The sequence below is a fragment of the Sorex fumeus genome, unplaced genomic scaffold (genome assembly GCF_029834395.1).
Source record: "Sorex fumeus unplaced genomic scaffold, SorFum_2.1 ptg000098l, whole genome shotgun sequence".
In the NCBI taxonomy this organism is placed as follows: domain Eukaryota; kingdom Metazoa; phylum Chordata; class Mammalia; order Eulipotyphla; family Soricidae; genus Sorex; species Sorex fumeus.
The window spans coordinates 2,413,175-2,427,330 of NW_026606155.1; the positions used below are offsets into that span (position 1 = coordinate 2,413,175).

The following is a 14,156-nucleotide window of genomic DNA, read 5'->3' on the forward strand; positions in this document are numbered from 1 at the left end:
ACATGTTTGTTGTTTTAACCCATTAAACGTGTACCGGGTTGTTCTATAGCAATAGAGAACTCATTATTTAATTCTCTGATGTTATTTTCATAGGTCAGAATACTTTCCTAGCAATAATTTCATATGGTTTAACTTAATTAGGGGAAAACAGTAATTTAAATCCAATTCATCACAGAGCCTTCAAAGTGATAACAAGCTGCTGCAGCCAGCTGGAGGCTGGCTCCGATATTCTCGGCATAGCTGTGCCACTCGGTTCACTGAGAGGAGCTGCCCGAGTCTGACCTGAGGGAGGAGGGTCTTCTCGGCATTTTGGGTCCTGCACAGCTATTGACCAAGCTGGGAAATAAAGGTCTGGTAGAGGAGGAGGATCCAGAGAAATGAAGACCCTGAGACGCCTGAGATGCCAGGGTGGTCCAGCCACCACTGAAGGGTCTCTGACAGAGGACAGAGAGGGGCTTCTGGAAAGGGGCTCTTTGGGTTCGCAGCCAGGCATCTGCTGCTGGATTGGGGCAAGCGTTGTGTGCTGTCACGAGAGCTGGGTGCAGCGTAGAGGGGAGTAAGAGCAAGCTAGACCCACCGGCCCATCCACATCAGTTGCTCCCGCCAGCAGCATGACTTTGAGAGCAAAAGTTCTCAAAATTTGGCAGGGTGTTGTGAGAGGACATCGCTGTGCTGCCCAGCTGCCTCCACAGCCTTCTTTTCGGGCTTTCTGTGCCTACTCATGAATAGTTGAGAACCTCTGTTCTAGAGAATGTTTCAGGGCTTCTTGCTGCTGTGTCCTGTCCCGTTGCCCCCCCCCTCCCCCCACGTCTCTTTTTTTGGACACTGGAGCTTAGAACCATACAGAATGAAGAAGGAATGAGGGATGAGAGGTGGGGGAACTATTCCTCCCATCACCCACCCTAGACTTTTATCACTTTGCCATCATTTTGGTAGCCTGCTAGGTACACTCACCCAGACCTTCATCCCAGAAGTATCTGAGCTCTTCTGGTTTTGTTTTTGGGCTGTACCCAGAGATGCTCAGTGCTTTCCCTCAGGAATTATTCCTGGTGGTGCTCAAAGGACCATATGGAATGCCAGGGATTGAACCTGGCTTAACAACATGTTAGGCAAGTACAGATAGTGCCCTCTGTACTGTCTCTCCGACCCCCATGGGTGTCTGAACACCTATGTGCTTTATCTGCAGTTGCCCACCAGGCACAATGTTAGAAGGGGCCCTGGTGACTCCTGTTGATCCCAGATGACAGCTTCCTGTCCTGCTGTTTTGGCACAAACATGGAGCCCGGGCCTAACACTGTCAAAATCTCTTCCAAATATCTTTCTCCCAGGCCTGCCAGTACCTGAATCCAGGCTTCGGAGTTCTTTGAAATGTGTTTTTCCCTCCCAAAATAAGGACTGCATTTTCAGATTGATCGCCAGCTTTGGATCCTGATTATTGATTTGCAAAGTAGAGGAGATGGACGGATGTTGACAAGGGCGTCTGTAAACTTTTTAGTGCCTGCAGGCTCTCTAGACAAGAAGACCCTGCTGTCCTCTAGCAAGACGTTAGGGGTGTACCCCAGGAAGTTCAGGGGGGAGAGTCTAGAGAGAGCACAGCAGGTGGGGCACTTGCCTGATATCCCATATTGTCTCTCCATCACAGTCAGGAGGCACCCCTGAGGGCAGAGTCAGGAGTAAGCCTTGAGCACAGTTGAGTATGTGCCCCCACCACCAAAAAAAAAAGGTTTTTTTCAGGAGGATCTTGGACTTTAATGTTACTATTCATCTATTCAAATATCCTCATTCTAGATTTTGTATGCTCAACAAAAGGCTGAGCTGTCGGGAACCAGTTCAGTCCTGAACCTGAGTTTGGTAGTCTGCCTCTGACTATGGGCACGGAGGATTTTTAAATGCAGACCTAGAAGAGGACTTCTCCCTGACAGAATGCCTGTAAAGCAGTGGCCAAACTGACCCTATCTTTAAACTTCTAAAGCTGCACAGATATTCATGTCACACTTGTGAAGAGGCCCTGCTATGTTCCAATTTTAGCACATGTGATGCCGGAGTGAACCCTAAAGCTGTTCACTAAAGCCAGGCAATATCACAGCCTTAGGGCTACCGACATAACCATTCCATTCAGCTGCCATCCCTCCTGCTAAGCTGCTCCTTCAAGAGGTGAAGAACCTCAGTATGTCCTGCAGGCTCACCACCACCCCCAACTTACTATTGGGTCCTTTCTGCCATCTCCTGAGTAGGTTTCCTGATCTCAACCAATAATCTTGTTTCAGGGGCCAGAAAAATAGTACAGCAGGTAAAGTGTGTGCCTTGTAGGTGGCTGATCCAGATTCTGTCCTAGCACACAGGTAGTCCATGCAAGTCCTACCGGGCGTGATTCCTGAGTGCAAAGCCTGGAGTAACCCCTGAGCATTGCTGGGTGTAGCCCCCAAACAAACAGATACTGTTTTCTGCACCACTTTTTTAATTATTATTCTTCTGTCGGTATCTCCTCTATTCCTTGAAAATTCCTCTAAAACAGAAGTGTGTGCACAGGTTAGGGCATCAGTGATCAGGAGCAGAGATGATAGAATGCGGCCTGAAGGAGGGAAAGCAATGAAAGAGGAGCTGGTTGCTGCCTACACCCCTGGGTTCCGGCCTGCCAGGACCCGCCAGGGAACTCCCTACCTCTCCTTCACAGTGCCCTCCTGAGAGCAGCAGAGCGTAGCATCTGTCCATCCTGGAGGGATCCGAGGAACCTGAGAAGTGGAGGCACAGACTCACTTGTCTTCTGACCCACATGTGGGATTCTCACTTTCTCCCTTGGATTTTTTAATTCTGGTGCCTTAAAAATCTATATAAAGACCAGCAGAGTGCCAGGGAGCTGGCTTCATGGACCCCACGAAGGCTCTGCATGCAGGAGTCCTGTGCTCCGAGCCCCCCACAGCATCCCCAAGCACCACCACTGGGCGTGGCACAAGAACAGAGGAGATACTTACAAACAATATGCTAATGGTGCTGTTTTGGAAAATCTTTCAATGTAGTTGGCTTAATATGGGTCAGAGCACTGAAAGCAAGGAGCTCAGAGAATGTTTTTCAGGAATTCATGTGTGAGGGCAGATGTTCATGGACATTTGGACAGATGTTCATGGTACAAAAAAAAAAAGCTTTTTGAAGGCTGAACACACTAATACATATGTGGGCATACACATAGGCACATTTAAGCATAGGTTATAAGAGAGTGAGTTGATGTAAGATTTATAGACTAGACTAGGGGCTGGAGAGATGGTACAGGTAGCGTGCTTGCATGCATTACATGCAGCCAACCAGGTTCAATCTCTGGCTCCCTATGTAGTCTCCACCAGGAATAAGCCCTGACCACCGTTTGTGGCCCAGGAACGAAGTTTTTTTTAAAAAATAAAAATAAAAAGGTAACACTTGTGACCTAGAAAAATGGTAGTGTTGATGGACACTGAAGCTTCCAGTATTGCTTCTGAACTCTGGTGGGATTATTTCATCCTATAAAGGAAGACACCATTTAATTAGGGTGATAAGTGAAAAAGTCAGGAATTAGTGAATGCCTGCCTGCACTTAAAGCTGGTGTGCTCTATCACTTTATGCTGTCCTCACTTCTCTTGGTGGTGATGCCTTTCCTTCAGACTCGAAATCAGTCATGTACAGGCTGATAGGGGAAAAAATTGAAGCAACTTTCCTCTCAAGCCAGTTTGCACTCAAAGTCTCATTTCTCACTCTGGAGAGTTTGAGCTGCTCTCAGACCAGCCTCCTAAGCTTTCGGGCATAGGAGGGCAGTTTCTGGTTGCATGGGAAGTTGCAGTCTCTTACCCTGTTCCTGGGCCTTTCTTCCTTCTTTCTGTTTCCTCCTTCTTGTCTTGCATCAACCCCAGTATGAAATTCTGAATCTGGAAGCTGCTCATACATTTCCTGATGGATGGGAGCTAATGAGAAGACTTCCTTCCCTGGCATTGGTGCCACATTATGAGGATGCACCCAGAATAATGCACTGTAGCACTGCCCTCCCGTTGTTCATCAGTTTGCTCGAGCAGGCCCAGTATCGTTTCTATTGTGAGACTTGTTGTTACTGTGTTTGGCATATTGAATACGTCACAGGGAGCTTGCCGGGCTCTCCAAGAGGAGCGGAGGAATCAAATCTGGCTTGGCAGGGCCAGCCACGCACTAGGCAAACACCATACCATGGTGCTATAGCCAGAATAATGAGGGTATCAATAAAGACAGATCCTAGGCCAGAGAGAGAGAATAGCGGTTATGGCACTTGCCTTGCTCATGGTTAACACTGGTTTAATCCCTGGCACAGTATATGGTTCCAAAGCATTGCCAGGAATGACTGCTGAGCACTGGTGGGTGTAGCCCCCAAAAGAGCAACAACAAAAGGACAGATCTGACAGTAGTGACATTTTGAGTTCTCGGAATACAAAGAAGACAAAACCAGAAATGTCGGTAAATACGAGCAAATTTACACTGCTTAACATCATCAATAACAATCATTTGTATTACTGTCGAATTAATTGACTTTACTTTTTATATCAACCTTGATCATTCATATTATGTAGCTCAAATTGTTGGAAAGAACCTTCTTGTCTTACATAAATAATTAGAGAATAAAAGAATCCAGTACTTGGAAGATAGGTCTGTAAAATGACTTTCACACAGGCAAAAAGAAAGATAAAAAACTTGACTATCTTTCAGCCTTGCAGCAGCATTGCCGACCATCTGCAACCCAAGCAGAGTGTGTGGACGCCTTTGAGCCATGATATGTCTTGGCTATAGAGATTCTCTGTTACAAGGAAATTGTTAGTGAAAGCTTATGTGAGTTCATCGAGGTTATGTAATTAATCAGGCAAGAAAGCCCAGTACCCAAAAGTACTTTTGGAGACCTTTGTCTCTCCGCATCCGCTGACACTTAATAGGTCAAAGCTGATACCATAACCAGGCCTTTGACTGTTGGGGCAGGGCAGTTCCCTGTGTTGCCGGGCTCTGCTGGGATGAGTCTGTCTGCATAGGTGTCTCCTGTGCAGACAGGTCTCCCCCATCTCTCCAGGGCTGCTGAAATCAATCAGGAAAGTGGTCATAACCTTGAGTGCAATTGGTGGGTGCTTTCTGTTCACTTTAAAGTTTTAAAGGTTTATAGGGAGGAGGGGAGGCTGAGTGACCTCCCACCTTCCCCCACCTTAAAAGGGAAGTAGACCGAATACGTTTGGAAAACTCTGGTTTAGGTAATAGTCTTTGACTATTAACATAGAGGGAAATGTGTGTGTGTGTGTGTGTGTGTGTGTGTGTGTGTGTGTCTCGGAGAGCCTGGCAAGCTACCGAGAGTATCCTGCCTGCACGGCATAGCCTGGCAAGCTACCCGTGGCATATTCGATATGCCAAAAACAGTAACAATAACAGATCTCATTCCCCTGACCCTGAAAGAGCCTCCAATATGGTCATTGGGAAAGATGAATAAGGAGAGGCTGCTAAAATCTCAGGGCTGAGACGAATGTAGACATTACTGGCACCTGCTCGAGTAAATCAATAAACAACTAGATGACAAGTGATACAGTGATACAGATAATAGTCTAAACTGTCATCCCACATGTGTCATTGTGTGCCTTTTTTGGTTTGTTTTTGTTTTAGTTTTGGAGCCACATCCAGCGGTGCTTAGGGCTTACACCTGGCTCAGCTCAGGAATCACTTCCAGGGAACATCAGGATAGAACCAGGGTGGATCATGTACAAAGCAAACACCCTACCTGCCGTTCTATTGCCCTCGTCCATGGTAGCTTTTCTTTTTTTGTTAAAGAAATGTGAGGTACTTGATAGTTTATTAGTTAGGAAATGAACTTTATAAACTCGGTATGTCCAAAGAGTTTTGTAACCTCAAAAGTAGTATAAAATTGGAAGAAGCAAATTTGACTTTTATGTATCTGGAAACTGGCAAAAGAAAAGGAATTGTAGACAAAAGAGTTTTATTCAGAGGGGTCTACAGGGACTAGAGAGACAATGTAAGAGTTACGGCACATGCCTTGCTTGCAGTTGACTCTGGTTTGATGCCCAGTATCACATGGTCCTCACTAAGCACTGCCAGGGGTAGCTCGAAAACAGATCAAAAAAACCAAAGCATCTTTGTGAGCTAAGCACAACTTGAGAGTAAACATTTAGACACTTGCAGCAATTTTTCATTATCACAGTTGTTTGAGTTGCATTTTTAGTGTTCTTGACCTCACTCCGGTTCGTGACATTAAAAATTTAAGAAACTGGGGCTGAAGCAATAGTACAGCGGGTACTTGCACGCAGCCAACCTGGGTTTGATCCCCAGCACCCCATATGGTTCCCCAAGCACTGCCAGGAATAATTCCTGAGTGCAGATCCAGGAGTAACTCCTGAGCATCACTGGGTGTGATCCTAAAAGAAAAAAACAATTAGAACTTTCTTGACTGGAGATAGTCTGGGAAGAACTGGAAGTCCAGTAAGACATTCTGCTCAGAAGAAATGGATGTCTGTGCCTTACATACATGGGTCTTCTGGTTAGGACATTGCTTTGGGGACATTTTGTCTGCTAGTAATTGTCACTCAGAATCTCACCACATAGAAGTATGCTACCTAATGCCTTTGGACCTACAAGACTATTGCAGAATTTACCAAGGAAATAACCAAGACACAAGCCTCTCTGTGTCTCACTTGCTGGCTCCTCCCTGACAACATCTCTTTGGCCTTGCTGCCATGTTTGCATTTTTACTCCATTATTGATAACCTTGACAAATGACTCACTGGAATCCTTTAGTTGGGAGAGTTGAATTTTCATAACAATTAGATCAAGCTTGTTAAGAATATATCTTCAAGAGGAAAGGGATGTGGCTCAAATGGTGAAGTATAGATGCTTTGCATGTGAAATGCTCTAAATTTGACCCCAGCACTGTATGGGTCCCCTCTTTGAGCACTGCCTGGAACGGCCCCCACGCATCTCGAGAGCTGAGCACCACTAAGCATGATCCTCACACCCCGGCTATACTGGAGATGTACAGGGTTTACTGACCTTGCAAAAACAGCTGACCCCGGTTTCGTCTGCGACACCACATGTGATTCCCTAATGCCCACCAGGAGTGATCTCTGAGCCCTGCCAGAAGCAAAATAATTAAATGAATATTTGGGAGGCTAGAGAGAGGCTGCAGAAAGTAAGGCACTTACCTTGAACACTTAAAAAAGAAAAAAATCAAAGGCCAGAGAGCTAGCTTACCACATTATCAAACGGGTGCTGCCATTTGTGTTAGTCAAACCACAACGGAGTGTGAGAGATCAGGGTGCACTGTAGTCCAGGCTTTGTGTGCAGGAGCCCAGGGTTCAGTGCTGAGGTGTGGATCCCCCTCCCCCAAATATTATCTATGTATCTTCCAAGATTCTGTTCTTTTTCTGATTCTCATTTTTATGCGTGAGGCAGTATAATCAATTTAGTTTATTTATAAGATGCTTTTCTCTTCACAAGAAAGTTGGTTCTCAGTGAAGCAGTGTTAATGAGCGCTGATTAGAAGTCTTAAGTGAGGAGAAATTTTGGGGACGGGTGAGAAGATATGTGAAGTGTGACTTGGCTTTCTATCTGCATGGTCTTGGGCAGGTTAGTCTTTGTAGGTCTTAGCTTTCTTATTTATAAATGGTAATAGCAATATCACCTACACGAAAAGTGCTAAAACTATGTATCTATTCTAAGCACAGAGCTCAGTACGATCAGGAGGAAAAGTATGAGAATTTAGTGTCTTCTAGAAGCATAGGCCGCCATGGAAAGATGTAGGTAGGCTTTTGGGGATGTAGGTAGGCTTTTGGGGAACCTCAGGAAAGAGGCAGTATTGCAGATGCTTCTGCAAGATGCCGAGAGGCCAGAGCAATAGTACAGCAGATTGGGTGCTTGATTTGCATGCACCCAACCCAGTTTGATTCCCAGCACCCAGAGGTCCCCCACCCCCCTCCGGGAATGGTCCCTGAACGCAACAGAGCCAGGAATAAACCCAGAGCATAGCCAGATGGCCAGGTGTTGCTCCACCCCACCCCCGTCCCAGAGATGGAAGGGGAAATCTCAAAAAGATGTGGAGTTAAGGAGAATTAAGAGCTTCTCAAAAAAGAAGATGAAGTGTCAGATATAAAAGCTTGGCAGTATGAGAGGGGAGCTGTAGGTGATGCCATATATCTCTATTGTGGTCTCTGAAGAGGCCTCGGGCTGGATGGATTGTCACGTCGAGATCATCAAACTCATGTAGTTTAGATTTTTTTTTTATCTTGATGTCATTTGTAAACTGTTGGATGGTTATTGAAGCACACATAGTTTACTTTGTTTTGTTTTGGGACCACACATGGTCGTGTGAGGAGCTGTTCCTGGTTCATCACTCAGGGATTACTCTTGGTGGGCTCTGGAGACCAGGGATTGAACCAGGGTCAACCTTGTGCAAGGCTAGCACCCACCTGCTGGACAATTACTCCAGTCGCATAATTTACATTTTTAAAAGATACTTCTAGCAACAGTATGGAGACCAGATTGGGAAGGAGGTAGATAGAAAGAAAAAAAATTATATGATGAAAAAGAACCAAATTCTGCAACAGATGGTAAAGATAGAGTGGTGGAAACAAGGTTGGGTTTTGTTTTTTGTTTTTTGTTTGGTTGGTTGTTTTTTTTTTTCCTTTTTGGGTCACACCTGGCAATGCATAGGGGTTACTCCTGACTCTGCACTCAGGAATTACTCCTGGCAGTGCTCAGGGGACCACATGGGATGCTGGGAATCAAGCCCAGGTCTGCCACGTGCAAGGCAAATGCCTTACCCGCTGTGCTGTTGCTCCAGCCCCGGAACAAGTTTTAAATAAAGTAGAAGGGCCAAAGAGATAGTATAGCAGATAGGGTGCTTGCCTTGCATAATGTCAACCCAGGTTAGACCCCTGGCACTGCATATGGTCCCCTGAGCACCACCCAAAAATGAATAGAGTGAGGGGCCAGAAAGAAGCAGCAGTAGATAAGGCATGTGCCTTGCACACTGCTCGCCAGGATTGAGTCCTAGCACCACACAACATCCCCTGCACCTGCCAAGTGTGATCCCTGGGCACCTCTAAGTGTGGCCCTGTCATCTCTCCTTCCCACCCCCACATAGCATAAATAGCACACAGTAGCTCAAAGACGGAGTTTATGACGAAGAGCAGTTGCACTCAGATATGGTGGAGGGAGCTGTGGAGGCCATAATCAGTGATACTTAGGACTTCTGGCTCTGTGCTCAGGGGTCACTCCTGGTGGTGGTTGGGGACTGTGTGTGAGCTGGGAATTGAACTGGAACCAGCTGCCATCAAAATAAGTGCCTTAACCCCTGTAGTATCTCTCCCACCGTATCAGTGTTTTTAAGTTTTGCTGATTGAGACGATAACAGGGATTAGGAAAAGGGACATGGACCAGATATAGTACAGGAGTTAAGGTGCTTACCTTCTATATGTGGCCAACCTGTATTCCATCTCTGGCACCCCATATGGCCCCCAAGCCCTGCCAGGAGTGATCCCTGAGTACAGAGCCAAAAGTAAGCCCTGAGCATTGCCAGGTGTGACCCAAATCTCTCCCCACAAAATAGAAGAAATGGAGGGCTGGGTATCTCAGAGGAAACTAATTGACTAGGGTTTAAGATGTCGTCTGGGACTCTGAAGTGAGAAGGGTTTTTATGTTTTGTATTATTTTTGTGGTTGTTTTCATTTTAAGTATCTATTGTAGTGCAGGTTACAATAGTATTAAAGTTCCGGCTTTTACGTAAGTGCTCAAGACCTCCACCGCTCTCCATCCCTATGCAGTGAGAAGGTGCAGGAGCAAGTATGGGAATCATGAGAGGACTTGAACTCAGCCCTGCAGGCTGGAAAGTCCTGACCTCAGGCAGGCAGGCAGGCAAGGCTCTAGTGTGGGAGTAAGGGGTCACTCAGGGAAGGGTACGAGAAAAGAGCTGGGGGTGCTCTCTGCCCTTGGCAAGTAGATCCTCCAGGATGCTGGAGCAAATGAAGTGTCTGGGGTAGAATCTCACTGAAATGTCAGACCCGTTTTAAAGATGGCAGCATTGCAGGCTGGAGGTTAAGTGACTTGCCCAATATGACTGCCACTCAGTAGCTGGACAGGGATTTCAGGGCCCATGGGTCTGACCTCCAGAACCAGCCACAACCATGCTGAGACCACTCTCCACACGCATGAAGGTAACGGCAGAGGAACAAAGGCATGCGGGTCCTGGGGCTGAGATCTCCAAGCCTGCTTGGATCGGGGCTGAGCATCCTCCACCCAGATCCTCGATATTCCAGTAGGCAGATGTCACACCCACCAACTGGCCCCCTGGCGCCGTGTAATCCCATCAACGGCCAAGACCCAGAGACTATAAAACCCAGCTCCCGGAAAAGCATGGCCGCATTTGCGGCTGTGCGACATCTTATTATCTCATTCTTACTTTGGACAACCTGGCAGACTACCAAATGTAACCTGCCCACACGGCAGAGTCTGGCAAACTCCCCGTGGCGTACCCAATATGCCAAATACCAGTAACAATGATGGGTCTCATTCTCCTAACCCTGGAAGAGCCTTTAATATGGCACTTTTTAAAAAATCTCGGGGCTATGACAAAGGAGACGTTACTGGGGCCTGCTCGAGGCAATCGACGAACAGGATGGTTGTGATCATGATCGTGATGGGTCTGACTGCAGAACCCCTTTTTTCTCACCGCGACTCCTCTGCATTTCATATGTTTAAATAGATGATGTTGGGATTCATTGTTTCTGTTCCCCTGCTGGTGTGCTTGCTTAGAAGGACTGTAGGACCTCCTTTGAAGCAGCTGCCCTCTCTCCAAAGTTCCTGGCCTTTGCTCCCAATCACACCTATCAGATTGCCATTTTGGCCTGACTGGTAGTCCGCTCTGCTTTATTCCAGCGCCTCCTGAAAACAGGCCAAAAAAACAAACCCATTTTCTCCACTGGATCCTCACTTGTCTTCATGCTGGCAGTTAAGGCGCATCATCAGCCCCTGCGCATCATTTGGACTCTTTCATGTCCCCACTTCTCATTAGCACATAGTCCTACATTGGGGTGTAGGACTTGCCAATCCTTTTATGATGGTCTCACTATTCCTTGTATAATTTACTATTCCTTGTAAATTACTCTGATGTTTGCCTTTTTCTTTTCTTTTTTTTTTTTTTGGTTCTTTAATTTTTGTTTTGTTTTGTTTTGTTTTCATATTTTTGGGCTTTGGGTTTTTTTTATTTTTTTTCGGTTTTTATTAGTGAATCACCGTGGGGTACAGTTACAGACTTAGAAACGTTCGTGCTTGCGTTTTAGTCATATGATGGTCGAGTACCCATCCCTCCATCAGTGCCCATTTTCTACCACCAATGGTCCCAGCATCCCTCCCACCACCCTCACCCCGTCCCTTCCGCCCACTCCACCTCTGTGGCAAGGCATTCCCTTTTGTTCTTTCTCTCCTTTTGGGTGTTGTGGTTTGCAGTAGCAGTATTAAGTTGTTTGCCATTTTTCTTAAAAAGTGACCATTTGTGCTATCTTGGGTATTGTTTAACCTTGGGTTCATATGCAGTGTCGTACTATGTGACTGATGTCATGAGCCAGTCTCCACGCCCACCTTTTTCCAGACTCTATTTTGAGGAGAGAAGAGCAGTCCTGCTTGTTAAAAATTCCTTCATAGGTAGTCAGAATCTCTCTGTAATCCCAGTTTTCCGGTACCTGCTCCTGAAATAGTGGAGCAGTCCATCTTTCTCCTCTTGTTTAGGAAGGTTTGTCAGACTTTAAATAAGGCTCGTATGTCTCCTGGTTTCTCCAGCACTAGCCGAGTAATCTTGTTTCCAGTGACAGGTCTTACGCTCTTTGCTGTTCTTTGACCCTCAGAGAATTCTGGAGTTTCATGCATGTCTCATCCAAAACATAGGATCCAGAACAGGACAAGACAGAGCACCCCACAAAAGAGCACTGTAGCAGGATTCTTTTAATTAGGACTCTGATTATAATCTGACACGCCTGTGATTTCCTTAGCCTTGTCACATTTTTTTGTCTGTTCGCTTGGAAAAAAAGAAATATAGCAGTTACCTTGTTTAAGAGATGGTAGTTCCAAATCACAAAATGCTCCCTGTCGTCTGTGAAGTTTTCATTCATCTAAATGTTGCATTTTCTAATTTTTCTAGTTAAATTTCACCTTCATTTTGACCCCCCACTTTTTAGCCAGCTAGGTTTCTGCTATCTGGTATGTTTACTATTTCCTAATTGTGGCTCATCTGAGGATTGTGAGACATACTTTCCACATTTTCATCAAGTTCTTGGTAACCTTGGCAAAAGGAGAGACACCTCACTGCACCCCCGAGCCCCTGAGTCCATCAGTACTGCTTCCAAATGACTGTTAACCCCGGCCGTCATCCCTCTCAGTCTCTTTGGAGATCTCGGTTATTATGCACTTCCCACATTTTTATTTAGCACCTGCTGTCTTCAAAAAAGAGCTGGTGACAGGACAGCAGGCCCTGTCTTAGGAGGTATAGTGTGGGTGCCAGGACTTATTAGGTTGAATGCGAAACAGAAATCAGGTGACACAATTCTCAGAGGTAATCTCCTTTTCCGGTACCATGGCCGGAAAGGGAAGGAGGCGTTCTTTCTCCCAGATTCTTCATTCACCACCACCACCACCCCCCCATCTCCTCTACCTCAAGATGAGATTCAGCCGCTTTCTCATTGCACATTCGATGATTTCACAGTGACATTGGATTTCGGAAACTCTGGCGTTTATTGATGCCATTGTGGGGACTGTATCCGGCAAAGTGCTGAGCTAATTGGAAAACAGCTCATTCGGCCATGCTTCGGTTGCTGGTCGTAGTGTTTAAATGCCTTTTTTTAGTTTTCCTGTGTCTGGTGCTTTATTTTATGGTGAATGTAGCCATAAAGAATTTCTTTCCAATTGTAACTATTTCCCTTTCCACAGTCTCTGTCACTCAGATTTCACTTGTGTTTTATCTTATTTTTTTAAAAGATCTTTCCTGAGGAAAAGAGCTATCAGCTTTTCTTCCTCTTTGAGCTCCTGAGTGCGGTGCCTTCATTCCTTTCTCTCGAATCCAGGTCTTTTTCACTTAGGTTTCTGATAACTTTGTGGTCTGCTGAAGTCTGAAATTAGCATAAAGCTGTGATTTTGTCTGTATCCCAGCACTGACAACAATATAAAGTGTTGTTTGTTCTGGGAAAGGTGCCAAGAACATGCCTCCTCCCCATGCCTGCCCTGGCCTCTTCTCCATCGCCCGTTCTCTTCTCAGCGAAGGGCTCTCCTGAGCCTTCTTCCAACTGACCAGGCCCCCCAGATCCCACGGCAATAATTCCCTGCTCTTTTTCCCTATACTCCAGTGTTCTCCACCACAGTGTTCTCATTGTTGGATTAGCACCTAAAGACTGATTTTCTGAACCAGCTGTGAGAATTCTTTGCCTTTTTCTGTGACCTGTATCTGGACTGCAGATTCCTGTAGGTGCTCCAGTCTACTGTTACCCCATCCCATCAAATCTTGGTGATTTCCGTGAGATTTTATCTCCTTCAGTTCCCTTTTGCGATTGCCACTTTTACGTATAGTGCCTAACACACAACTGTTTAGTAAGTAATATTCGTGATTAATCTCAAGAAGTATTTGCCTTCTCTTTTAGGCTGTGAGGATATCATTGCTGAGAGCATCTCATTAGATACCTTAATTGCCATCCTCAAGTGGAGCTCTCATCCATATGGCTCTAAGTGGGTACACCGACAAGCTTTACATTTCCTCTGTGAGGAATTTTCCCAGGTCATGACTTCGGATGTTTTTTATGAACTCAGCAAAGACCATCTGCTTACTGCTATCCAGTCTGACTACCTACAGGTAATCATTTATACATCTCTCCCATTCATTGTCATTCATATGTGCTCCAGGAACTCCATCTGTACTCTGTTACTGTCCCCACATAGGGAGATCCCCCTGCCCAGGAAAGACCCCTCCAGATCTGTCAACCAGTGTCTGGCCCTTGGGACCCTGGGGTGCAGTGCTGCTGTGACTCAACCTTGGGATGAAATCTGGTCCTAACCAGCTGCACCAGCAGGGTGTGGTACGCACGGTCAGAGACATATCGCAGCCAGGGTCTTCGTGGCTTCCGCTAATAGTAGGTTTACCCTAG

At 46.0% G+C, this 14,156-nt stretch overlaps 1 protein-coding gene across 1 annotated transcript in view; it reads left to right on the forward strand.

Annotated features, from left to right (window-relative positions):
- BTBD7 (BTB domain containing 7) overlaps window positions 1–14,156 on the forward strand; it is a 93,483-nt gene that overhangs the window by 60,931 nt on the left and 18,396 nt on the right. The window contains exon 4 of the mRNA XM_056133515.1: window positions 13,656–13,864. Within this exon, the coding sequence (XP_055989490.1) occupies window positions 13,656–13,864 (209 nt within the window). The remainder of the gene's footprint in view (window positions 1–13,655; window positions 13,865–14,156) is intronic.